General features: G+C 32.9%; 1 protein-coding gene across 3 annotated transcripts in view; it reads right to left on the reverse strand.

Annotated features, from left to right (window-relative positions):
* KCNT2 (potassium channel, sodium activated subfamily T, member 2) overlaps positions 1–27,835 on the reverse strand; it is a 406,969-nt gene that overhangs the window by 253,634 nt on the left and 125,500 nt on the right. For all 3 annotated transcript variants that reach the window (XM_011951598.1, XM_011951597.1, XM_011951596.1), the window contains exons 4-8: positions 18,959–19,007; positions 15,815–15,874; positions 6,014–6,088; positions 4,728–4,811; positions 1,634–1,728 (exon numbers count right to left, since the gene is read on the reverse strand). In XM_011951598.1, the coding sequence (XP_011806988.1) occupies positions 1,634–1,728; positions 4,728–4,811; positions 6,014–6,088; positions 15,815–15,874; positions 18,959–19,007 (363 nt within the window). The remainder of the gene's footprint in view (positions 1–1,633; positions 1,729–4,727; positions 4,812–6,013; positions 6,089–15,814; positions 15,875–18,958; positions 19,008–27,835) is intronic.

Here is a 27,835-nt window from a genome sequence, read left to right on the forward strand (position 1 = left end):
AAATAATTTCAATAATGAATACATTATATAGTGGAAATTTCATATAAATAATGAATAACCCTTTCTCTAGCACTGCTGTATCCTTTGGCACAAGAAAATGGCGAAATATGTCTAGGTGCCACCTAGACTACCCAAAAAATAGAAGCAGTAGGCAGAAAGTAGGAGCGCATAGAAAGCCCACTGCAGATGAAGATTAATTGTGATGAAGATGCCTCCAGAACAAAAGTACTGCTAAATGTCATCACGTAAAAATTTTCCTTTTTATCACATTAACATCTCAATGATCCTTTGTCTAAATTTACTTTAAGAGACTCCCACATTATATTTGGTAATCATTAATTTTAGTATTTTTAATTTTCCAACCATTGAAAAATTAGCATATGCATACCATACAAACATAATTGTTTTAAAATTTGTAAGTACTTTCCCTTAAGTTAGATGAGAAAACTCCTAAGTTGCCCAAATAATGTTATTACATTGAAATTCAGAATTTTTAGTGACTTTAGAAGGAAAATAATTGCAATTAATGTTTCATATTAATGCAGTTAGGTAATTATTAGGCGAATCATAAAACAGCTTGTGAAGGGTAAAAAGACACTAGGCGATAAGATGGCTATATCAATTTTAGAGGCTATTTTATATTTAAAGGCATTAAGTATGCTAAAACAGGTCTACTGTTTTTAAATGATAAAAGTATGCAATAAAACATATTTGAAAACCATTTCATAGAGTTACTAACCACATACCATTGATACAAAAACTTGTCATACCTATATATCTATATTTACATGCGTACATGTATAGCTATATTTATACCTAGCTCAGTTGTACTAGTGTATGTGTGCATTTTTCCTTTTTTAGTACTTCCTAATTAGCTTTTCCTCTTTCTCAGTAGGGTCAGATCCAGGTCACAGCACAATTAAACATATCTATGATTCCTGCAACACAAACATAATATTCTAACTCATTTTTTGATGTTCACATTTTTTCTCTCATTAAGGATCTGCATGAATCCATATGTCCAGTGTCACATTTCACATTGGATTACTCTATAATTGTCAGAGTGTGAACTTCCAGAAAGGGAAATTATTGTTTTTATAATAAAGCATATTTTATATGTTTTTATAATGAAGTGCCAGGTCTTGTCTTGCACTGGCCATAAATCTGCCCTTGCTTTCTGCCTGAATACACACTAAAACTCATGCAGAGAAGGCAGAGGCAGAAGCAGTGATTGGTAAGGACAGCTTTTTCAACAGTGTTTCTGCTTTGAAGAATGTAGAAAGATGAGGGCACTTCTATTTCAGTAGTTTGAAGGAAAAATTCTTGTTTGACAACTATGGCATGCAACATAAATTCTCATAGTTTGGCTCTTTACATCAGTTGGTAAAATGTCAGAGTTGCAGTATGTATCAGTTGCAGAGTATCAATAGCAATGATGTATGTGCTTTCTTATTTGGTAAGACTGAACAAAGAGTGTTGCTTTTACTTCTGCAGGGGATCTGTTACATTTTTTGGTGAATATTTATGTATTTATTTATTGACAGCTATTAATGAAAGTAGTTTATAATACGATTTCCTTTAGAAACTATAAGTAAATGAAACATAACACAAATTCTGATATGTACAATCTTACCAGGTGAAGATAAGGCATAGTAATGTAGATATTAAAATCAAAACTTGATTAAACATTGCAGACTGTGTTCGCTGAATTGCTCTGTGTAGATCATTCTAAAATAATAAAGAAAAAAAGTTGTAAATTTTGATAAATACTGAATATGCATGAGTTTCATTACATTTACTAGAATACATTTCATGTCAACTCTCCTGTACATAAACATATATACATAATCAATGCATGTATTTCAAACAGAAATATTAGCATATTTCCATTTTTGCTTAGATCTAAATATAACTTACTCAAGCTTGCATAGTACAAAGATATTGGTATAGGAAGACTACCAAAGCACTGAATTTCAGTTTACTTGCATTACAGACATCTGAACAGGTGTTGCACTTACTCCCCCAAACCCCTACATGTTAAGCATGACCTCTTATGGAAAATCCTAATTTCAAAAGATCAGAAAATAGTATGTTTAATTAAGGAAGAGGGAATAGATGAGTGAAACTACAAACAAAGCTCATTATCAGGAAAATTAACATCAATTAGCCCAGATAGTTTATCTTGAAAAGAAAAAAAAATGAAAAAGGCAATAAACAAATTTTTTTCTAAGTTTAATTTCTTTAGCATTATGATAAATGTCAATTCAAGATATACTATATTTTATCTTTCCAATAGCAAACAGTAAAAAATAATTTTTAGTGTTGTTTAATGTACAAAAGTGAACACTCACATGCACTACCCCTCAGGTACTTTGTTATAAATTTCTAGAAGGCAATTTGGTAATATAAGTCAAAACTCAGAAATACATCCTATCAATTTCAAGCATTAAATCATTAAGTATTTACTCAAAAATATAATTTCAAAAACTTAACCACATGAAAGTCATAAGAGATGGGCACCAATATTTATGTTCATCTTTATTACAAAATTATAATAGTAAATAAAATAATGAATGTTCATAAATGTTAAAACAACTTAAATATGTAATCCAAAAATTGTTACATAAATTGATAGCTACATAAATTTAGCCAAATCCATTAAAACAGATTTGAAGGAGAAATTTTAATAACATAAGCACTAGTCCACTACATACCAGTATATGACAAAAAATTCCAATTATACAAACATACATTATTATTCCATGTATGATATGTGTGCATATTTTTGCATAGAAAATATTTGAAGGATATAAATTATTACTAGTGTCTAGTCTATGCAGTAGATTGCTGGATTTTTGTAATTTGTATCATTTTTATCTCAATTTTAAAATAATAAACGCTTAGGCTTAAATCAGTACAGCATGAGATAACTAACTTCACTAATAAAAATATTTCAATGAGTCATTATTTGTCTACCACTAATGTATCTACCACTTATTTAAACAGAACTGTTTTGAAGACAGATAACTAAGCTGACTGATTTGGATTTCATCTCTCACCGTTTAGTTTCTAATGGCAGAGGTATTAATGAACAGAAAAGTAAATACAAGTTTAGCATCCTGCAAGAAGAGATATGGAAATAAAATGGAAAATGAATCTTAAATTAATAATGCAAAACAGATTTTTTTACTGTCAATATTTGTCTAATCTATCCTGTCTTGAGTTATTTTTTCCAACAACTAACAACACAGAAATTAATAAATAACTTTATTTTTTTCTGATGTATTTTTATTCATTAGCAATTTAGGCAATCTATATTTAGTCAAACAGTATTTCATCGGGGCAGTTATGACAGCCCAATGTTTCTGCAAATCATTTCACAGGCCACACTCTCCCACCCTTTGGCCATGTACTTTCATAAGACTCCAGTGGTTACTCGATATAAACGTTTAGAAACATTCATCCAGTTGTGAATACTAAAATGTTATCCAAATATTCCTTTGGCCAAAACTGTAGTCATAATCTCTGTTTAAAACCCATTTAAATGGAAAATAAGTTTGCCTCCAGACCAGTATAATTTTCAACGCAGTAAAATTAATAATGTTGAGCCCTTACTTTGTTGTGCCAGATAAAATACTATACACACATATTATACATATGTATGTGTGTACATTTTGTGTATATATATGTATATATAATTTCATTTGATTATCCAGCAAACTTGTAGGTGCTTTTCTTTGCAGATAAAGAGAATAGCAAAGAAGTCAGATCATTTGCCTATCACATTGTTCAGCATATAGTGAACATGTATTAACATTTGTGGTATGATGACTCAATGGCAATGCCTTACAGCTAGCTTTGAAGTACTAAAGCCTGTGGTAAAAATGTTTTGGTCATAGTTATAAACCATGCCGCCAAGCAGAGTCAGCCTTGGGCAAAATGCAACTGTGGCACAGCTCTGAGTTCTCCATCTTTTATTCTACCTCTTGCTTCCTTTTCCCCTAATGTCCCACTCACAACCCTGTGCAAGCAAATCCAGAAGGATGACTCTAAATGAGGGACTTCTGGCTCCCACATAGGATCTTAGGAAGCCCCACAGATGTTCACTGAATATGAGACTACCTACAATTAAGAGCAGTTTGACAAAATCACTTAAATGAGCCCTCAAAAGCCAGGAGTCCCATTATGCATCAAAAAACTGCCTTGGGAGGGAAGGATATTTGTACTCTGAAGATTGGCTAAGTGGCTGAACCAGTCCAAAAACCAATAAGGTTTCTAGTGATATTGAGAAATTCTGAACCATTTTTGTTTACCAGTCATAAGACCTTACAAAGGTAGTAACTTGGCAATATGGACATTTTACAAGTTTTCCTTCTGATTAAGATACAGCAGACTGTTCATTTAAGGTCTGTTAACCTACAAATTTATACTATGTATCTCTTTAATTATGTAACAGTATTTTACCAAAATGACTCATTTAAAAAAATTTAAATGAAACAATTGACTATGACCCTAAATTAATTTAAAATATGTTTAAAAATGAAACACTTGAAAATGTAATTACAGCTTAATTAATTCCAATAGTATGAGTTATACGTTATGGGAGAATGCAGAATAAGAAAGTTCAAGACTAGATTCTAAATTATGTCTTTCTGTTTAGTCTAAACATTGAAAATAAAAAATGGTTTAAAAATCTTTTCATATTTGCACTTCACTTCTATACTTACAATCATATTTTCCAAGGCATGTTTGGCAAGCCAACAGTTCAGAAAGACTGGGACAAATAGATTCCTTAAGGAAGGCCAGAATATCTGGAAAACAAACCGAAACTAGACTTTTATCTCAAAGCAATAAATCATACCCAGCAGACTGAAAAGAAATAGAAAAAAAGTTATTAAAGAAAGTGTAATAATTTAAAACATGACCAATAATGTAAACTCGCTATTAATAAAATGCAAGAAATTGATATGTTCTTTCATTCATTGTCTAAATCTTTCTTAGGGAAATTATTGCAGAAGCAAAAAGAAAATAATAAGCTCTCACCAGATGGCAGATATCTATGCTAATTCTATCATTAAATCTTTTAGTGTGGTGGTTTGTAATAGACATTGGCTTTCTTTTCTCTGTAACTTGAGGTATTAAGTAAGAACAAAGAGGGAAGGTACTCTCTCTTTTTACAATATTGCCTCTTATTCTCTTTATGTTAAACCACTTTAAGTGACGTTGGGGAGCTATGTTCAATTAGAATTATATTTAGTTAACCTGTCATTTAATCTAGTTCCAGTTGCTTCTCTAGATAAATCACTCAAATTAAAATAATTATCAGAAGAGAGCAACAGCTCCAGGTAATCTCTACTTATTTTCAAAATCTTCCAAATAAAATTCAAATAAAGTGTTACAAAGTATAATCCCAACAGACATTATTACAACTTTATTAAATTGTGATTAAAATATAATTTTGCAACAGGAAAGTGTTGAGTTACATATTTATGGGACTGTAGTTGAATAGGCTCATCATGGAACTGATAACACACAGCACTTTGAAAAGAAGTAAAATGTTGGGTGTCTGACTTTTGGCAATCTCCTCACTAAAAAGAGAATTGGACTTAATAAATCTTGTGGTTAAACCACAGATAAATATTTTCAACATATTAGAAACTTTTGTAAATATGTTTCCAATTGGCTTATTTAAAAAAAAAATCCACAATATAAACAATAAGTGGATAAGTAATTTCTAGTAATTTTAAATAATAATGACATTTGTCAAACGGCATCCCCAGAGCATATAGCTCTTTAAAATATTTTACTTTGCTATTGTACTAAATCATTAGTTTCCATTTAGTTACATAATGCAGTTATCCAGTCAATTTTATCTTGTTGCTTAGTATCATGATTCTAACCAAAGTCTAAATCCATTTATCTTAGCTACCATATTATTTAACAGTATCTAGATTTAAAGATTTTACTTAAGTCTAATTACAAAAGTGTTTTTTAAGGTTCTTTCAGGACTTACTGAGATAATGAAGGGAACCGCATTAATTATTTCCAAGATGAAGGGTATTCGTAAAATCTGTTCCCAGATGTTTCCCTTCCAAGAAAGAATGAATAAAAATGAAAGTCAATTATACTGCATCTTATTAATGGGGGAAAAAGACAGCACTCAGAATTTCTCTAGCAATAAATATGCTCCCATTAACAGAATACTGAATATTGTATAGAGATGTAGCAATGACTTTTAGAGATTATTTTTCTTAGTGTAATTGTGCTCTCTCAATTTTGTAAGTGTAAGAAGTAAAACAAATGTTTGTAGAAACCATGAATATTGCACATAACATTTTTTATCAAGTAATGTGTCATGGAAGAAAACGTACTAGTAAAAATAAAGCACACTAACAAAACCTACAGAGTCAATTAAAAAGTGACAATCTGAAGTTTTACTTACTAAAATAATGATATTCACTAACCATCAAGTATATCAGTTTGTGAAACATATCCTTGTTAACAATCATTGGTATTAAAATTGCTTTCACATTAATACAATTTAAAGGAAAGTCTTTTTCAATCATTTAGACTAATCTCCCTACCCTCATAATACAAACATATTAATCAGGACTGAGTATATAATTTGCAGGACCCAGTGCAAAATGAAAAATATAAGGCCTCCTAATAAGAAATTAATAATTTCAAGAACGTAACATTAGAACATTCAACTAATCATGAAGACCTCTGGTTGTGGAACCCTGTGCTGACCCTGATATTATGCACAAAATACATGTCCGTGAAAGTGACCCTAACATTAATAGGTCACCACTGAAACTTTCTTGATTGGTGTCTGATGATAATGAGCACAGACTTTTCTAAAGCAGTTTATTCTTCTATGAAGAGATCTGTGTATTAGAAAGGCAATTTGAAATCTGCTATCCCTGTAATCTCCAATTATCCATTATAACACTGACTATAAAATTGGGACTCTTTTTCTTAATTTTCCTTAAGGCCCCAAAGGCTTAAAACTACATTGATGGAACATATTTGCACATCCCAAAGAAAAGTTCTAGAGCAGCTATTGTTTCTATGTACTAAGAAATTAAGTAATAGGTTTTGTGAGCATAGTTTATCACTCTCATCCAGGCTACATAAAAACAGTAAAGGAGTTGGAAGTTTGAAGAAAGGGAAGCCATGAGAATGCCTCCTTATAGAGATACTACAGGTGCTGTGGTGCATCTTATCACCTCAAGTTAAGTGAAAAGGGCTGTAGGGAACCAAACCACTTAGCTTGGCTCCAACATGGAGACTGTATTTGGCTACTGCCCAAAACTTTTTAAAATGAAGAAGTCAAAGAAAAAGATGACTGGGTAAGAGCAGGACACAATCTCTCCAATTTTAAGGCAAAAGTGCCTATTTTCTGGGAACCAGATATAGACCCTAAAGAATGGAACCTATGGTTATTTAAAAATGGTTTACACTCAATAAGACTGTGTAGCTGAAGGTGAAATGGGACTTCAACAGATGGCGGACCTGAGAAGTCCAAGGTCTATGTCAGAGCCCTAGTGCCTAGCCTGACACACTGAGGCCTCCAGGAAATTCAAAGGCCCCAGATAGGCCACAGAAGTTTTACATGGGAGAAAGAGCCAGAGCTTGTGTCTGACATGCGGAACAACCAAACATCAGACAATAACTGTGCCAGTCAGGCAACTTCAACCCAGAAACTGACTGCACTTCATTCCCTGTTCTTCCTTAGCCTTAAAGGGCATTAAATAAGAGAGGAAGTAGAAACAGCAGATAGGCCTCCCATGATAATTCCCTGTTCCATGTAGATCTGAATTGAGGGCAGGGAGAAGCTTTTTTAGGGGAGAATTTTAAATTTTTGCATATATCGATCCTAATTTCTTAAATACTAAACTGAGATTTGCTGTATGAATGAAAAGACCAGAAAAGCTATGGCACCTCTCTGAGATGTCATCTGATTAGCATGGATCAGACAGAGGATGCATGGTTTTGAAGAAGTGTAGAAAGATTGGTCTTTTCCTACTACCACTGAATCAGGACTATTTAACAAAAGAGTTATAACTAGTCATAGTTATGCCATGTTTTTTTTTTTTAAATTGTGTAGGTAATAATATCATTTCTTTCATCAGTTTTTACATGGCATCATTTCCAGAATGTTATCCTTTGCTTTACTCTTCCTTTATCATATTTTCACTTTTCATTTCACATTTTTCTTTGGTGTCAATGATTGTGCACAAGAAGAGATTGATCTGAGTAGCAAGAAAGGAGGGTTATGGGAACAGTTTCTACTAGTGATATAAAAGGATATTTCTGTTAATGCCCAGCAAAATTAGTATGAACTGTGGCACACTGTATAATTTAGTTCATATAAACAAAAGCCTTTTATCTCTTATGGCTCTCTTCTCTTCATTTCCATTTATAACACATTAGACTTTTATGATTCTTATTTAATTATCTGTCTAGGTTGGGTTTGTTTCCGATTTTTCTTCCACATTAAAGCCAGAAGAATCTTTCTACAATGCCAAATTCCCATTGCTCACATAATAAAATCCAAACTCATCACTGTATTACATGAAATTTCACAATTTAAACTCTGGCTTACTAGCTTGGCTTGTACTTTTGATGTTTCTCTCCCTATCCTGAACTCAACCAAAGATTCATCCATGCTGAATTTTATATCCATCGCTGAACAAGCTAGGCTACTTTATGCTTGTATACCTCTGCCCACATCTGTCCCCCTAGCTGTAATATTACACCTCCATACCTTCAAAACGAATACCCTTGGCAAGCATCTGTAACATTTCAGTGAACTAAGTTTTTAAAATGCTTGTGGGGGCTCAATTAATATCATGAATGAGTAAATGATACTCCCAGCTATTTCATACATACTCTTCCTTTTCTTTGATATAGTTATTTTATTTTTGGAGCTTAAATATTTGCATTTATTTCCACTGGATCCAAATGATCTCATTTAAAAGAATGGTATTGTTTAAAACCTTTATACTTCAAATAATCATGTAGAAATGATCAAACTTGTAATTGCAGAGAAAACTGAAATTTTCTGGAGGAAAGGATTCAAGAGTTCTTGTTTATATGCCCATGTTAAGTAATTTCATCCCTGTTTCAGCTTCAACTTATAATCAGTAGTAAGTAGAAATAAGTAATGACTTCCAGTATTGTATCAATAGCCCGAATCAATATTTTATCTCTTGAGATTCGGACTCAGATCAACTGCTTAATCCACTGCTTCACATCAATGCCTCAAAAGCACTTTACATATAGTATGTCTAAAGCAAAACTTATGACTTGTTCCCTGACTTATCTCCCAGTAGCACAAACCAAAAATCCTGGAGAAACTTTTTAAATTTTCCTTTCACATTATACTATAGTTATACTTATACTATAATTTATCAATAAGACCTACTAACTTGTAAATAGATCTTGAGATTTTCTAGGTTTTATTTCAGCTCAGTTCTCACTTTTTGACTTGTTAAGCCTAATTAGCCATCATCTCTTCATTCTTGCCCCATTCTAATTCATCTACTGCACTATTACCTATCTCCTGCACCTTTACCCCAGAACACACCTACTTTTTAGAACTATTCAGACACTTACACAACAAAGACAAAAATGTGATTATATCATAGAAGACACTATTTCATTTGTCTCTTGTTGACATCTCCAACCTTATTTTAAAGATCATTCCTTCCATAGATGTAATAAAGTATATTCACTGCTTAGAACATGACTTATGTATATTTTTGCATATCACTCTTCAAGAGGCTTGGAGAAGCTTTACCTTTCTTTCCAACTTCACTTTGCCAAGTTAACTCATACCTGCCTTTCAGCTCGCAAACGAAATCTGAGTTTTTAGATTTGCCCCTTCATCATATGCCCTCTAGGCAGGATCTCCCCCTACATTAGGCTTCTTGATCCTCCATCAACTTATTTCACGTTATTTTTTTTTAGTTTGTATTTATATACTTAATATATTACAACATTTTAAACTCTGTGAGGTCAAGGTCAGGACAAGTATATTTCAGGATTGCATGCTCTGCTCCTAGCACAGTGCTCGACAGTCTGAATCTCCTAAATAAAAACTGTTGGTACATTATGTCAGCCACGGATTGTTGCTTCACACCACATGTATGCATATATGTGTGTGTTTGTGTAAGTTTGTGACACATGAATGAACCTCCCACAGAGGACTAATTTTCATGGTCTAAAATTGTACAGTGGGGCAACGTATTTATTGCTAAAAATAAATGAATCTCTTTTCAGTTATATGCATTGAGTTTCATTCAAAGATTTCAGATTGTCTTCTGAACTACGAGATACATCCATAAATTATCTTTCTTAAAAATAGCTAACAAAACATAAATATAGAAAGGATCTACAAGTTTCATTGGCCAAGAAAGAGTCCCAATAAGCCTAAATCACAAAAACCTAAGGATAAATGCTAGTATGGTGAAAAAAAGCATGCATTCATACAATGCCACTATGTAAGAAAACTAAGAAATAAAATTGAAAGGCAAGCACAATGCCTTTCAAAATTATATTAAATACATTTTCATTTAATCTTATTTTCATGAAGGAGATAAAAAGCATTATTCTTCTTCCAAAAAGTAACTCCTTTAGTTTCTGAGTAGTAGCTGTATCTGCTCTCAGTGGCCAGTCCTCTCTATGTTCCTCTTCTTATTGATAGAATTCAGTAAAATATAAAGAAATCTCAATCCAATTAGTCTACATTTAGCATGGACACATCATTTTTAACCAACAATAATGCAGGAAAATATGCGATTTTCTAAAATGCATCGCACTTTTATTTTTTTCATAAAGAAACATGGAACCTTGGAACTACTATCTGTGCAACCCTAAAGAGCACTTTAAAAATTAAATTAGTTATAGCAGTTTATTTGTTGCAAGCCCAGATTAGGCCATCTTGTAAATACTTTTTATTCTTAAATGTTAAGGATACCTGTATTTTAAAATATTTAATACAAGGTTTGGTAATTTGTCTTCTTTGGATGAATTTAAAATAGTGTAGTAATACTATGGCAGTCTTACTTTATATTTCTGCATATAAACCCAACAATATTTAGATTTACCATTTTCAGGGCAAGATAAGCAGAATCAACAGTATCTGGTATTCAGGAGTCCTGGACTAAATTCTTTGTTCTTTTCCAGAAATAAGCCAGTTTGGTGTTAAACTTTCAAAATTGTTGCTTTTTGTAATGTGATTATGGAAAAAAGAATTGGAGATTTAACAAAAAGTTTCTAGGTATGATGAATTTTTATGTGTGGAGGTTTGGAAATTTTGCCGGAGTTTGTTTTTGTTTCCTTTTGATTTAATGAATGTGTGTGCATAAATAGAACTTTATTTTGAAAGCAGTTGATAAAGAATTAGAGGGTATTTATGACAACAAAAGAATAAGAACTTTAGGTTTGAGTGATCACCATGTTTGTTTTGCCAACTAGCTATAAACATGAATGGAATGATGATTTAAGCACAGACCTGCACTTCTGTATGACAGAAGACAAAATAAGTTCATGTCATGGATGCTAATTCATTATCTGCTAAACTCAACATGTACTTTAATAGTTCTAGCTAATTTCACTTTAACTTAGTCTGGTTTTCAAAACCTACAGTCTCAATGAAAGTTAAAACTATTTTAGTTGTTAATGATTTAGTTATGTTTATTTTAGAATGTCTAATTTCAAGAATTATAAAATGCTTATATAATGCTGTATTAAGTGTATTTTTAAATATTTAATATATACACATATAAGCATATATAATCTATAAATATACATCTATAAACAAACACAAGAAAGTTATATATGGATTTGCTATTAATATTACTATTTCAGAAGTATAAGTATCAAAGAATAATATCAGGAGTGGATACAATTGCTGGTGAAATACAATATCCATTTCTGTGTGTCTGTATATTACTTTTCTTTAAAAAATCTAACTTAGGCATAGTGGCTCATGTCTATAATCCCAGCACTTTGGGAGGCTGAGGAGGCAACCAGATCACTTGAGCCCAGGAGTTCCAGATCAGCCTAAGCAACATAGCAAAACCCCATCTCTTAAAAAAAAAACAAATACAAATATTAGTTAAGTGTGGTGGTGCACACCTGCAGTCCCAAGCCACTCAGGAAGGTGAGGCAAGTGGATCTATACTGCCTAGGAGGTAGAGGCAATCATGCCACTGCACTCCAGCTTGAGCAACAGAGTGAGAACCCTGTCTCAAAAAAAAAAAAAAAAAATCTATCTTGAAGGAAGAAGTATGTTTTAAATTCTGCTACCAAAACATGCCTTATTTAGAGACCATAAATGACTACCAATTACTTGATTTACCCATTCTAAAAAAAATTATTGAACACTCTGTTGAAGGGACCAAAGAGATTCACAGACTGGACAATATTTATGAAAGGAAAAAGAACATAATTAACAGCAACCTATCCTTCTACTGTCATATAACGCCTATTTATCCTATCTGTTTTCTCTGTAACACACTGGACTTAACTGCTGTCTACATTTCCTCCATCAAAGCCATTAATGTTTATGGAAATATCTATCATCTAGCTCTGCATGCTAGGTCTTATAATTTTCTGCTCTAATTTTATAAACTATAAGCAATAATTGATTATAAATGTCATCATCATATGATTGCAATGAAAAATTATCTTGAATTGATATGTGTTTTTAAAAGGCTTTTAAAATTAGTGCTAAAAGTTCTATTAGGAAAACACCAACCTTAATTTCATATTACATTTTATCCAGAAGTTGGAGCAAATGCATCTTCAAATGTAGATTAATATTTTGGTCATGTTACAGTTCTGTATATACTCCTGTACTAGTGGAAGGGATAGGATTAATTTACCCCAAAACACGCGGGCCTAAATTTTAAGCATACCATTATTTATATGTTACATTCAACATTTGTCATACATATGTATGCATGTATATTAATGAACATTAAAGATAGGATCTGGGATATTAATTTATTTGATTTTTTAATTTTGTTTTATTTTTCTAGTTACTCAATATCCAGATTTGTCAATCAGGACGTATTTATAGTGCACGTATTTTGACAAGGAGATATACTAATAAACCCTTAAAAGACCCTTCTTCAGCATCTACATCTATATTGCTTATTACTGATTTAGTACTTTCTAGGTAATTTAGGGATGTGTGGCTACCATGTGTAAGTTCTTTCATTTCCCTTCCCTAGCTCTAATTTATTTCTTGATCCACCACTTTCCACCTTCTGCACTCTCCAAAGAGAATGGAGACTTTCCAAAACTAATCATTAAACCTCAGGTTTCTATTCCAGCTTACTTACTTCTTACTTATTACAAACTTTCCTGTAATATTTTACTCCTGCCTTGTACTCTCTCTCTTTTTTAAACAATGCAGATTTTTTTATCATGAAGCAGTCATCCTTGCTTCATCCTACTACTTTGAGTAAGCACCTGCCCCAAACAACATTCTCCATTTAACAATTTTGACACTCAATTGTATTCCATTATAACTGACCTACTGTAGGCCAATAACAAATGACCTCCTAATTTGTAAACTCAATATCCTTTTCTCAGGCTTCTCACACTTGACATAGCACATGTGCTTTTATATAATACTTTTTGTTCTTCAGACATTTCTAACATCCTATGTCTTCTCAAAAATTTTAATTAATCCACCTATATTTTTTAAAGCTGTCATTCTTTTGTTTTTATACTTTCTTATTCATCAATCTGACATTCTTAGAAATTGTTGTTTTTTTTTTTAAGATGGCAATAATGGAATTAAAAAGAAAAAAAAAAGTGAGCCTGAAAAAAGAGTGTTTGTAAAAACTTCTTGTTCTAAATTTAGAATTAAATAATAGTCTGAAGAACGTTAACTTCAAAACTCTTATGTTTTAAAAAGTGAGACAGGGACAGACTCAGTGGCTCATGCCTGTAACCCCAGCCATTTGGGAGGCTGAGGTGGGAGGATCACCTGACCCGAGGAGTTTGAGACCAGCTTGGGCAACAGGCAAAATCCTGTCTCTACAAAAAAATACAAAAAAATTAGCCAGGTGGCGGTGTGCACCTATAGTCTCAGCTAGTCAAGAGAGTAGGGAGAATTGCTTGAGCCCAGGGGGAGTTGAAGGTGCAGTGAGCCATAATCGTGCTACTGCTCTCCAGCCTGGGTGACAGTGTGAGATCTTTTCTCAAAAAATAAAAAATAAAAAAGTGAGAAAGAAATTGATGTGCTAGATATGAGTTCCCCCAAAACATAACCTTGAGTACACTTGATAGAGTAGATGAAAAGGCTATTAACAAAAATTAGTAATGATTATGACTTGCTAACTTTTCTAACTTCTCTGTCTTCCCTGATTGTTCTATTCTTCCTCCCAAACCCTCAATTTAAGCATCTCCGTCAACATAAGCTTTAGTTTCCACCCTGTTGATTAACCCATGCACGATAGATTCTCATGGCTTCCTTTATTATCAAGAAGTCTTAATAATGAACATGACTTAATAAAGTCAAGTCTTAATAAATCTCTTCCTCAAAAGTTCCAGCTTTTCATTCTCAATTGCATACCTTATTTATCTGTGTGTTCACCAGTACCCGAAATTCATCACCTCCAGAACCAATTCCATTATTTAATCTATGTGGATCCCAATCTGACATTTTTCTTGATACAACTGTTTCTTAGTTTTACTACCATATTTCCAGTCATTAAAACTCAGAAACTATTAGAATGCTATGAATTTCCTTCTCTTCGCCTATCTCAACCCATCAGTTGATGATTTCTTTAGCTTCCACCTTCATAATTAATCTTTCATTAAAACTGGCAAATCTTTTCATCCAGCCAAAATCTTACTGTCAATTTTCCTTTCATACCGCAAAATATCTTAACTGAGCACATGAACTTCACCATAATGTCTATTTGACCTGAATTGCATAGAGATTCTGAACTAATATTCCTAAAACTGAATTTCAATTACAGAATCTTGTGGTAGTCATCTCCCATCAACTTAAAAATACATGCTGCTTATACAATGCCCATATTCTAGACAAATATATTTATTATTCCTCCAATTTTACATGCAAAGTCCTTCCTTTATGCCTTTGTGAATTTTATCAATCTCTATTGTGCTGTCTTTTCATCTTGCCTTATTGAAATTACTGTGGTTCAAGGACTAGTGTTTCCTTTTCATTCTATGATATGAGCTCTCTCTATAAAACCCCACAGTACTTTCTTTGATCTCACTGGAAGTACCCGTTATATTCTGCTTTTATTATTATTATCTGAATGATGTTCTGCTGTAACTCCCCTTTTCCTGATTGTAAACTCATTGAGAAGAGAATCATGTGAAGTATAGAGCTCTCCATTAAATAGGAGCTCAATAAATATTTGTTAAATCATGTTAGCCAAACAAAGCTTTATCAAAAATAAGATAATTTATTAAAATAATTCCTAACAGACATGTTTTTACTTTCTCAATATTTTGTGACAAATCAGAAAAAAAAAATGTTGAATATGATAAAGCTGAACCATTCCATTTGCTTGCCTCACTAATGCATGCATATAATGGGTAAGTAAACTCACAGGACTAGCAAAGCATTTGTAAGTCATCAAGGAAAACACTACCATATTAATAGAGCTTTTTATCACCTACTGGAGAGGCTCAAAACAAAGTGGCTCAAGAAGAGTCAACCTTACCCTCAAGTGCAAATTATAAATAAAAGAATACTGAGTAAACACTACTGATGTGTTCTATCAGTAGGAAACTGCTAATTAAAATAACTTACCTTATAACTAAGATAACCAAGTAATATTGTTTCAAACAGACTTATCAATGCCACTGAAACCTGAAAGATAAATTGCAACTTAATGAGAAAATGCAATGCAATTAAATTATATATATTCTTGACTATACTACTAACTTTATTTAAATATATGTGCATGTATACATATATGGGTGTATAATAGGCCTTATTAGGTGGCACTTTAACTTCTATACACAGATGACAGGCTGCTGGCCAGAGTTTGCTGTCTCCTGTACTACAGCTTAGTTTTCATAAATTCTAATACTCCTTAATAAACCTTTTTTATTTATTATTCAAAATGTAAAGGTGGTATTAAAATAGTCAGACTGGCTGAAGTTTACATGATATATAAAGAACAGGTTCTTTTATGTGTGTGTTTAGTTTTAAAAAATTTTTTTAAATAGAAATGGGGTCTTGCAATGTTGTCTGGGCTGGTCTCGAGCCCCTGGGCTCAAGCAATCCACCCACCTCAGCCTTCCTAAGTGCTGGGATTACAGGCGTGAGCCACCATGCCCAGCTATGTGTGTGTGTTTCTAATACATAAAATTACACATAACTCTCCACCACAGATAACCGCTCTATCACAGAAGCATGATCATCAGTACCAAAATCAGCACTTCTCTTCAGAAAATAGAGAAAATGAAATAACACACTCTTCAAGTTTAATGGTATATTCAATCCTATCACCATGTCAAACAAAATAAAAAGACTACATCTCTGAATACTAAATAAAATAGACCATATCAGCACTTCAGAATACTTTCAGATTTTATCCGAATGAATTTCATAACCAATTCCCCTTGTGCGGATAGAAGTGTTAGTCCTATCTTCCTATGTATGCTTCTATCTTTTTCTATATTCTTTATTGTATACATCATCTCTACTGCTAACTACCAAAAATATATTACTATGCCACAAAAAGTAACAAGAAAAGATAATAAAATTATTCTGTGTTAAATACTCTACAACCTTAGGATAGATAAATAGAATCTAATAAGCAAATATAAACAAAAAGTGACTCAGGTAAATATATATGTTTATAGATTTTTGAGATTTAAGACTATCTGAATGAGAATGGCAGATACCCGGGAGATTACATTTTTTCTTCTGTTGGGATAAAATATTTGAATTTAAAAGAATATTAAAACATGAGAACAATAAGAAAACAGACAAAACGCATAGCAGTGTAAGTAAAATATGTTCAGAAGTATGTGCAGTAACCAGGCATTATTATGATAGAAAACTCAAATCTCTTTCATTTTCTCTGCAAATCGTCTAAATCATAATTGCTCATGCTTTTTTGTAGAAGTACATAGCATTAGATGATCTCTAGAGCATTTTTAACATGTTACTCAAAGTGCTATTTTAAAAAGAGCACTGTTGTTATTTTAAAATATCAGTATTTTAAAAAGCAATTTGATTGGATCAAAATATATTTGAAGATGATATGTGGCTATTCATGAAACAATTTATTTTAAATGTGCACTTAATTGAAGGATAGCTCAGAGATTAAAAGACTACATTTTAATGAACATTTCAACAATTTCAGAGTTATTTATAAATTAATATGATATTGCAACAAAAGTCAGAGTAAGGCAATGTAAAAACAACTTGACTTTAACAAACTATAAAACACTCAGACATAGTAAAAACTTGATTTTGACGAGGCGTGGTGGCTGACGCCTGTAATCCCAACACTTTGGGAGGCCGAGGCAGGAGGATCACAAGGTCAGGAGATCGAGACCATCCTCGCTAACATGGTGAAATCCTATCTCTACTAAAAATACAAAAAATTAGCTGGGGGTGGTGGCGGGCGCCTGTAGTCCCAGCTACTCGGGAGGCTGAGACAGTAGAACGGGGTGAACTCGGGAGGCGGAGCTTGCAGTGAGCCGAGATTGTGCCACTGCACTCCAGCTTGGGTGACAGAGCGAGACTCTGTCTCAAAAAAAAAAAAAAAAAAAAAAAAACTTGATTTCATGGTTATGATCACAATGCACACATATTTTAATTCATTATCACATACAAATATGCAGACTTTTAAGGCATGATTTAAAAATCTGGAACATGGAATGGGTGTAGAATGAGAGATACTGAAGAATTGAAGTGTGAGAACATAGAAAGGGCATGGCTGATGAGAAATTCCTTGATGAATGTAACATACATTATTTGAGTGATGGATATAGTAAAAGGCTGAACTTCACCACTAAGCAAAATAGCTAGGTAATAACATTGCACTTGTACCCCATAAACGTATACAACTTTATAAATAAATAAATAAAGTATTTTAAAGATTGCTCCTAAGCAGTGAGTCTTAAAGTCTTTCTCTTTCCTCCAGACTCAAGTGTCTTCCAACCTCCAATTCTTTTTGATGTTGGTGATCCTATTCTTCCGATTAATTTGTAATTTTTAAAAGCAACAGAAAATAAAAAGGATCGGTAAGAAGTAAACAGAAGTACAGGAGATAGAAACTTATAAAAAGTTTGCTGGCCATGGAATTCAATAAAAAACAAAACAAAACAAAGAAATAACGGAGACTCTAGGGAACACCTCAACAATATAAATCAGACATGTTGTGCTCTTTCATATTTTCGTGGCCTTTCTTAAAGACTCCTTTTAGGCTATGGCATACTTTTGGTTTTATTTACATGATGAATTGCTTAGGACCTAAGCTCTCACTATTGGTGATATGAGTCATTGTTTCATTTGTTCATTCATTAAATCATTATTTATTGATATTCTATCATACTGCAGACACTAAGAATACAAGGCAAAAAGTAAACAGAGTTATGGGCTTTGATTAACTTTAAAGGAATCATATAACAGGAATATCTAATGTAGTTTGGGAAAACCTGTGGAGCCTTAAAGCACTAGTTTACTTTGGTTTTCTCCAAACTCTCACAGGCTCTTTAAAATCTAACTCTGATCATGATGAAATCCTCAAGAGGTAGAATGCAGGGCTCAGACAAACAAGAGGAAAAAAATGAAAATATTAGTCCAAGATGTGCATGAAGATTGGTCAAGCAGAAAGACAAACTCATTTTGAACATCGAAAGCTCTCCAATAGTACTTCTCTGTGAAATATGAATAAACCCAGAGATACAGGGACCAAACAAAATTATACATAACCTGTAAGCCCCACAAAGGTAGACTTCTGTTCACCCAAAAGATATGAGACCTATAAAAAAAAATAGTAAGTTAATTTTTTAAAATGTAAAAAATCTATTCACTTTTAAAATTCAGTTAAAGTTGGAAATATTAAAATAATGCTAGCATAAAAAAGACAAAATACCAAAATTAACATTTGAAAAAATGTTGCTGCCTTAGTTTTCTTTTTGCTAATATTCATTTCTATTCCAATAAAAACTTTCTGAATTTCATTTTTGGTCACTGTTAATAAATTAAAATATGTGACATTATTTAAAGAATGATATGGGAGGGCAGAATAACCTCAAACCCTTTACTGGATAATTTTACACTGAAAAGTCACTTAACAGTCTTCTATAAACTCTAAGATTTTCTTATTTTTAACAGAACATATATTTGAGTAATAAAATTCAGCAGTATAAATAATCAGAAAAAAGTCAGTAAAAGAGTATAAAAGGCAATAATATTTCAGACTTGAAGTTCTATAAAATATTTAACATACCATGAAAAAAAGTGTGACTGGGGTTAACATATTGGGCAAGACAAGAAGTAATCATCTTTACTCCCTAAAAATATATTTTCTGATGATAAAAAGGCTTATGCTCTGGAAAGAACATCATGACACTTATTGTCCCTCTAATTCTAATTTTCCACAATTTATAACCTAGCTTTGTCTACATGATTTAGTACACAGTTCATTTCAATGGGAGTCACTCATAGCAATATACACTATTCAGAAAAAAGATGAAAATAATTACATTTTCCCGAAGAGAATCAGGTGAATGGTAGTTTTTTGCATCTCAGTAAATGGTACCAAATCCCACTTTATTTTGCTACTCAAAACTTGAGCATCCTTTTAGATACTTTCTTCTCCTACATCTGTAAATACTAAACTCACTAGACACCAAATCTTTTCAGTCATTGCAACCAAATATCTTCAGAATTCACTTGCTTCTTTTCATGTCTACTACCACAATCACCTTATTCTAAGATATCATTTTGCACAACTGGATACTTGCAAAAACCTACTAGTGGGAAACCTGCACCTTATTTTGCCCTCTACCATTTTTCTCCAAGTTGCAAATACACTGATTCTTTCAAAATGTGTTTTAGATCACATTACCCTATTCCCTATTGTGTATTGCCTTTGCACTTTTGTTAGAAAAAGATCAAAACAGTTGACCTGGCAGTCTCAGACATATTCAAGTGGACACACTCCTTCCTTCTACAAGCCCTTTCTACATTCTCTCCTCTTATCCTAGAAGTCTCAGCTCAGCCCTCTGTGCTTCAGGGAAAACCCCTCTGAGGATTTCACTTGATCAACTTTGTCAACTAATCTCTTGGGCCATGTCATCCATCACACCTTTCCTGTCACTCATCTCAGTGGAAGCTTTATATGTATGTATTTGTATATGTGTTCTTTTAATGGCTGTCTCCTCACAATTACAAGCTCCATAAGATAAAATAACATATTTTTTTTACTCACCATTATAAACCCAATGGTTTGCTAAGCACATTCATATATTAAACTAGGCAACCAATTATCAATGATAAATGGTGCCAATAAAGGCAAAGATATAACTTATGAATTCAGTATCACTGTCCTTTCTAAAACACTTTCATATGCTGAGTAACATTTGAGAAATCAGACAATAACAAGGTGTGTCAGAGGAAGAGGGATATATGCCCAGTTTTGTAAACGGAAAAAGTATGTGCCAAAAAAGCTATACTGTTAAGTAGATAGCAATCCCTGGAAAAAAAACTGTAAAATGAGTTGCTAAACAGAAGTGTGTGAGTATTTTCGAAGAAAATTGATAATTAACATAGACTTAGTAAAATCTGCTTGACTTTCATAATCGCCATTCTGCCTGGTGTGAGATGGTATCTCATTGTGGTTTTGATTTACATTTCTCTAATGATCAGTGATGTTGAGCTTTTTTTCATATGCTCATTGGCTGCATAAATGTCTTCTTTTGAGAAGTGTATGTTAACAAACAATGTCCAGTTTTTGATGGGGTTGTTTGTTTCTTTCATGTAAATTTGTTTTAGTTCCTTGTAAATTCTGGATATTAGACCTTTGTCAGATGGGTAGATTGCAAAAATGTTCTCCCATTATGTAGGCTGCCTGATGTTTTAACTTTGATTATAGTTTATTTTGCTGTGCACCAGCTCTTTAGTTTAATAAGATCCTATTTGTCAATTCTGGCTTTTGTGGCAATTACTTTTGGCATTTTTGTCATGAAGTCTTTGCCTGTGCTTACTTCCTGAATGGTATTGCCTGGGGCTTCTTCTAGAGCTTTTATGGTTTTGGGTTTTACATTTAAGTCTTTAATCAATCTTGAGCTAATTTTTGTATAAGGTGTAAGGAAGGGGTCCAGTTTCAGTTTTCTGCATATGGCTAGCCAGTTTTCCCAGTACCATTTATTGAATAGCAGATGCTTTTTAAAAAGTCAAGAAACAATAGATGCTGAAGAATTAGGAACATTTTTACACTGTTGGTGAGAATGTAAATTAGTTCAACCATTGTGGGAAACAGTATGACAATTTCTCAAGAAGCTAGAACCAGAAATACCATTTGACCTGGGTATATAATCAAATACCATTGCTAGGTATGTAACCAAAGCAGTATACATCATTCTACTGTAAAGACACATGCAAACTTATGTTTATTGCAGTACTACTTACAATAGCAAAGTCATGGAACCAACCAGAATGCCTAACAATGATAGACTGGATAAAAAAATGTACATATACACCACGGAATACTATGCAGCCATAAAAAGGAATGAGATCTTGTCCTTTCCAGGAACATGGATGAAGTTAGAAGCCATCATCCGCAGCAAACACAGGAACAGAAAACCAAACACCACATGTTATCACTCATAAGTAGGAGTTGAACAATGAGATCACATGGACACACAGATGGGAACAACACATACCAGGGCCTGTTGGGGCTGGCGAGGGGCAGAGGTGGAAACTTAGAAAAAATAATAATAAAGTTAGTTTAAGACTTTTACACTGCCAGTATAGCAAATTTGGTGAAATTAATACTTTTTTAAAGGGTCCAAATGAAATAATTTTCTAACGTGTATATCTGAAATTTGTAACAAAATCAACTTCATATTTGAAAAATTCTGAAAAAGTCTGCTTACATCAAACTAATAGCATTTTCTTTGGTCTGTGATATTGGTAGGCAATTGAAATGTCATAAAGAATTTAAATAAGAGTTTTAAAAAAGACATACTTATTTTCCAGGCTAGACTGTGTCTTGTGAAATAGACTTCAGAATCCATAAAAAAAAAAAGTTCTACAAATCTCAGATCTATAAATTTCAAGGAGATCTCTAATCAGTTTCCTTAACATTAAATTGGATAAACACATAGAAGGAAATTTAAACGTTTTAGTAAAAACTAGTGTTCAAACCCTTTTTCATAAAATGAATTTATCATGAAAAAAAGAATGTGGGATCTAATATGCACATTACTAGATAACCTCCAAAATAAATGAGGAGTGAAAGTAAAACTGACAGCCAAATGATAATTTCAAATGAACATTTAATCTCATTGACACAAAAACACTAGGAGAAAAGAAAACATGCACAATAATATTTATTTCGGTATTATTTATAGCAAGAGAGTAACTGGAATCTATCTGAATATCCAACAAGAAGAGAATTTAAGTAGCAGATGCATCATGATCAAGTAAAACAACAAAAACATTATAACTGAGGAAAAAGTCATTAAAATATTACTTCAGGTCATACCGGTATGTGTATGTTATCTATACGTCTGTGTATAGAGAGAATTTATAAATAATTAGTCATTAAAAATGCTAAAAATACTTATTCTAGGTGTTGTGATATAAGATAATTTTTACTTCCTTGCCATATATATCTATATTGTAATATGCATGAAACATTTTTAAATAATAAAAACACATTTCCCTTTTCAAAAATATAAAAATTAAATAAAAAATGCAAACCAAAACCCAAATATATATCATTTAGTTATTCTGAATTAGACTATCCTGTTGATAAAATTCATGTATGAAGCGTTATTGTGAAAACTAAAGGAACCATACCAAACAATGTAAGGAAAAGCAAAAGTTCAATACAGGAACTTAGTAATGTTGCCTTGGCCACTTTTCCCAGAACACTTACGAACTGTCTTAAAAGTAGGAAAACAGATTGTAAAAGTGTGAGAACAGCTTTGGCAGAGGAGGTGGAAGTCAGGAGGTGAATATGTTTAGTAGAAGAACAAAGCATTTGAAAGTAATAGGGTTAACATGCAGAACATATTTCATATGAAAGGACATGCTGTTCACAAACCCAAGATGAACTCAAAGACTGATAATGCTAAAAAAAAAAACTAATATAAGTTTGTAATATATTAACAAATAATAAATAAAACAGGAGGGTAAATTATACAACTCCCCTGACCATAATATACAGTGAAATCTGAATACTAGATATGATACTAAGCCCACATTTCAAGACGAATATAAATATGTAATACACATCCAAAAACTAGGTGACCAAAATATGAAAGCATATGAGTCTTGCCAGCATGATAGAAAGACTTTTTAGTATTTGAATCCTTTCAAAATATTGGAAATATTTAATCCCAGGTTAGACAACCAACTATCAAGGATGTTAGAGAGAAGACTGATAACTAACTCTTTGAAAGAATGGACATTAAGGGCCCTTGCACCAGACGTAACATTGGCTGTGACAGAGTTGGCTTTAATTAACATTCATTCTCCCCCTTCCATGGCACAGCGTCAAGTGCAAAAAAGTCACTCTTCAGTCAACTATATTTCTCAGTCTTTGTGTCAAGGTATGATGATATAACTGGTTCTCACATGGGATCTGAGTATGAAGTACAAGTAAAAGTGATGTTTGTTGTTTGTTGGCCAATAATTTTTAAAAATATATATGCTTTCTCCAAGCTCTCTTTCACTTTCTGAAAGCTGGATGCGAAGATTCAGGTCTTAGGACAACACAAAATCACAGAATGCAGGGGGCTTGTACATATAACACCTATCATGTTATAGAGTGTGTGTGTGTGTGTGTGTCTGTGTGTGTGTCTGTGTGTGTCTGTGTGTGTATGTTTGTGTATGTGAATCATTATATTGAGAAAAAGTTCACAATGACCAAAAACACCAGTATTAGTCTCCAGTATTAGACTCCAGTAAACAAACAAAAAAAAATACTTTTAAATGTTTGAGATTTGTTAGAGAACTTAGTTCTACTTTATTCTAAAAAAATAAGAAGAAAAGGTCTACATTAAAATACTCATTCCTATTGATCATTAAATATTTAAGAGCTATTGTCAAAATTCCATTTCTTCCTTTAATAGTTGTTACCCTGAGGAAGAAATAATATTTAAAATTTGAATTTCACTTAAACACACTGTTTGCTATATTAGGCTTTGATTTTCACTGGAATCCAAATACCATAAAATAGGAGCCTGTTCATGTGCTTCTTACCTGTGTCTCTATCACTTGATGTTAAAAACAAATGATCATTTCAACAATTTTTAAACTGGAAACAGATACATGAGTTTGGATACATCGATGAACTGTAAGCATCAGCAGGCAATGAGTTAACACTGACGGCTCATCTTTCAATGTAATTTATAAACTACATGCTGCAGGTGTGCTTCCTTTGCTACCATCTTTAAATCATTTACTACACATTGTATGTACATCACAGTTTGCCATTCACACATCATATATTAAGAGTAAAATTAGTTTAATATTCTTCAGGTTTTCCACACTATAACATTTTCATAACAGTTTTGATTCCTGAAAGGGATTTAAAAATAAAGCAAAGCCGCACAAAATATCTGCAGACTTATCATGTCAGAAGCTCTAATTAAATAAATCTCTTTGCTTAATTAGCCTCATTATTTTAAAATAGAGCCTGTGCCCATAAAGGCGACTTCTGTTTTTCATTAACTAATACTGCACTGACAATGGGAACTAAACAGAACATTGTATTCAAAATGGAACCATAAATGTTTTTTAATTACCATAATCTGATTTTTCAAATGTATATCCTCTATAATTATGGCCAAATATTCTTAGTGATATTACATAGAAGTTAATTGTAGGAAACTTCGTTCCTCTTAATGTTTTCAAATAATATAATTTTACTCTGCTAACACCCACCAAATGCCCTTTTACCCTTAGAAGGATTCCATCATGCCTCTTTTTATGATTTTCAGGTCTCGCTAGTGTACTTTTTATTTATAAATCAACACATTTTAAAAATAATTCTGATATGATTGTAGAATAATTTGTTACATGAACCATTTTAATAACACTGACATCTCCATCAGTAGTCCTCAATCATTTTTATTGTACAACACACTATCAATAAAATTGCTGAGCATCATTTCATTAATTCAGCAGCATTCACTGACCTACTAAGTCCTACAGAGGAAAACATGGCATGGTTCTTGCCCTTGGTGAACACATAGAAAGGACTGATAAGTGAATGGTAATATCAAGGGCAATGCTTTGGCTGTTGTGAGAGAAGTATGTGGGAGAGTACCCAGAAGACACTCCTAAGCCAGAGTGGAACTGGGCTACAGGGCACAATGCCCAAGGATTTTGGATTAACTGTTATCCAAAAAGTTGTTTTCATGAAGGCCCTGGAGGCCAGAAGCAAGTTAAAAAAGTGTGGGTTGTGAGAAGCAGGAAACCTAATTTCCCAGAAGAAGGAGAAGAATGTTCAAAGGCCCAGAGGAAGGGAGACTGAAGAGTGTATAAGCTACTTCAAGTAGTTCAGCATAGCTGGAGTAAGGGTCTGGTGAGGTGGAGTAGGCAAAAGTTAGATTACTAAGAATCTAAAGATTAGATTCTTTTACTCATGTATCCTTTCATTCATTTAACAAATGACTATTGTTTCCCACTTTGTGCCAGGCTCCGGGGATTCAGGCAATGATCCCTGCTGTCATGGAATATCCTCTCTAGTATTCATGGAATATCACAGAAAACAAATAAATGAGTAATATTAGGTAGAATATGTAAAAGAGAAACAGGATCTAAAGAAAAGAAAAAAAAGTAAAAGAACGCTATTAAGGGAGTCTTATGAGGAGATTACAATTTTAAGTAGGAAGCTTCATATTATCTGAGGAAGTGCACCTTATGTTATCTGAAGGAAGAGACTCCTGGACACAAAAAAATGCCCTTATGAAGGACCTAAGCTGGGTGTGTCTGGTATGATCGAGGAACAGAGAGGGGCGAATCTGGCTGGAGCAGAATGGGTGTGGGATGAGTAGTGGGTGGTGAAGTCATAAGGCCGTCGTAAGTACTTTGGCACTCAGAGCAGAGTCGTATCAAGATGTGACTTATATTTTACACAAATAGCTTCTACATTAAGAATCTATCAAAAGGGAACAAAGGCAGAATTAGCGGGAGTAATTAATTAGGAGGCTATTGCAGCACTCCAGGTGTGAGAAGGTGGCTTGTACAAACATGGTGGCACTGAGAAGTGATTATGTGCTAGGTTTATCTTGAAAGTAGAAATGAGAGAATTTTCTAAGGCATTTGTATATGCTGCAGAAAAGTAAAGAAATGACTCTAAAGCTTTTGGTACAAGCAACTTCTAGGATGTAATTGTTATCAGCTAAAACGTGGAAGGCTGTGAGTACAGCAGGGTTTGGGGGAAGGATAGAGTTTTCAATCCCTGAGATGTGGAAGAGCACTGAAAGAGCTAATTGGAACACAGTGAGTCTGAAATGTCTGGACATCAAAGTAGGAAAGTTAAATATGCAGTTGGAATTTGGGGGAATGGTTTCCTGTGGTCATTGAGTTACACAGAGATAAAAAGCATAATAAGTAGTCCTGAGGGTCTCAAAGCAGAGTGGCAAATATGAGAACACCTCTATTTCTTCATATATAAGGTGAGAAGAATAAGATGAAGTATATACTGAAAAAAAAACACATATAAGAAAACTAGTCTAATGACAGAAATAGCAGGAACTCCAAAATAAACAATCTTTTCACAGATTAAAAGTTCCCTAAGGATACTGAATGTTCCTGTGCCGCTCTACATATTTGCTAATAGCAATGTGACTGGTACACGCTAAGTAATAAAGACACAGTGAAATACTCATAATTATATTTCATTAAATAGTTTTATAAAGAATTATCACAGATTATTAAATAAAAGCTCACTTATTAATCTTTAACATTAAATAAATCTAGACACCTTTAAATAAATACAAACCTTTCAACAAATACAGAATCATTTTTACTACCTAAACAAGCTGAGGGGTAACCAATTCATTTAGATGCAGATTCTGAGCTCACTTTCACTTTACTTTTATCTTTTTGTTTTTTAATTTTCTTAAGGCAGACTTGCGCATGAAGAAATAATTGTACAGATGTTAGTCATCAAATTTAAGTTTTTGGCTTTGAAAATCATTGTATATTTAGTAGGCTGGACAAGGGTCCAGGATGATGATGAGATAAATATTATACATACAATTACACACCAGTACCTTTCCCTACTGCTTCCAGCAAAAGGCAGAGCCTAAAAATGAAAATCCACAAATGACTAGAAATATAATTTAATAAGAGCAACACAATTATGAGCACAAAATAACTCAAGTTAATACATCAGTGTCATTTAACTCAAATAAGATAAAGAACTGCACAGGTTAAAACTGAGTCTTGAGATAGTTATCCTTCCCAATATATGATGGAGTGTTTCCATTGAAGGTTAACAACTACTTATTATTATGAAAATATAAAACTGGCATGCAGTAGAGTAAACCTTTTGGGAGTATCTGAAAATCAAGAACAGAAAGACATTCGGTCTTTAAAGAGACACCCATTTTAAAACAAAAA

Source organism: Colobus angolensis, unplaced genomic scaffold, assembly GCF_000951035.1.
Source record: "Colobus angolensis palliatus isolate OR3802 unplaced genomic scaffold, Cang.pa_1.0 Scaffold320, whole genome shotgun sequence".
Classification (NCBI taxonomy): Eukaryota; Metazoa; Chordata; class Mammalia; order Primates; family Cercopithecidae; genus Colobus; species Colobus angolensis.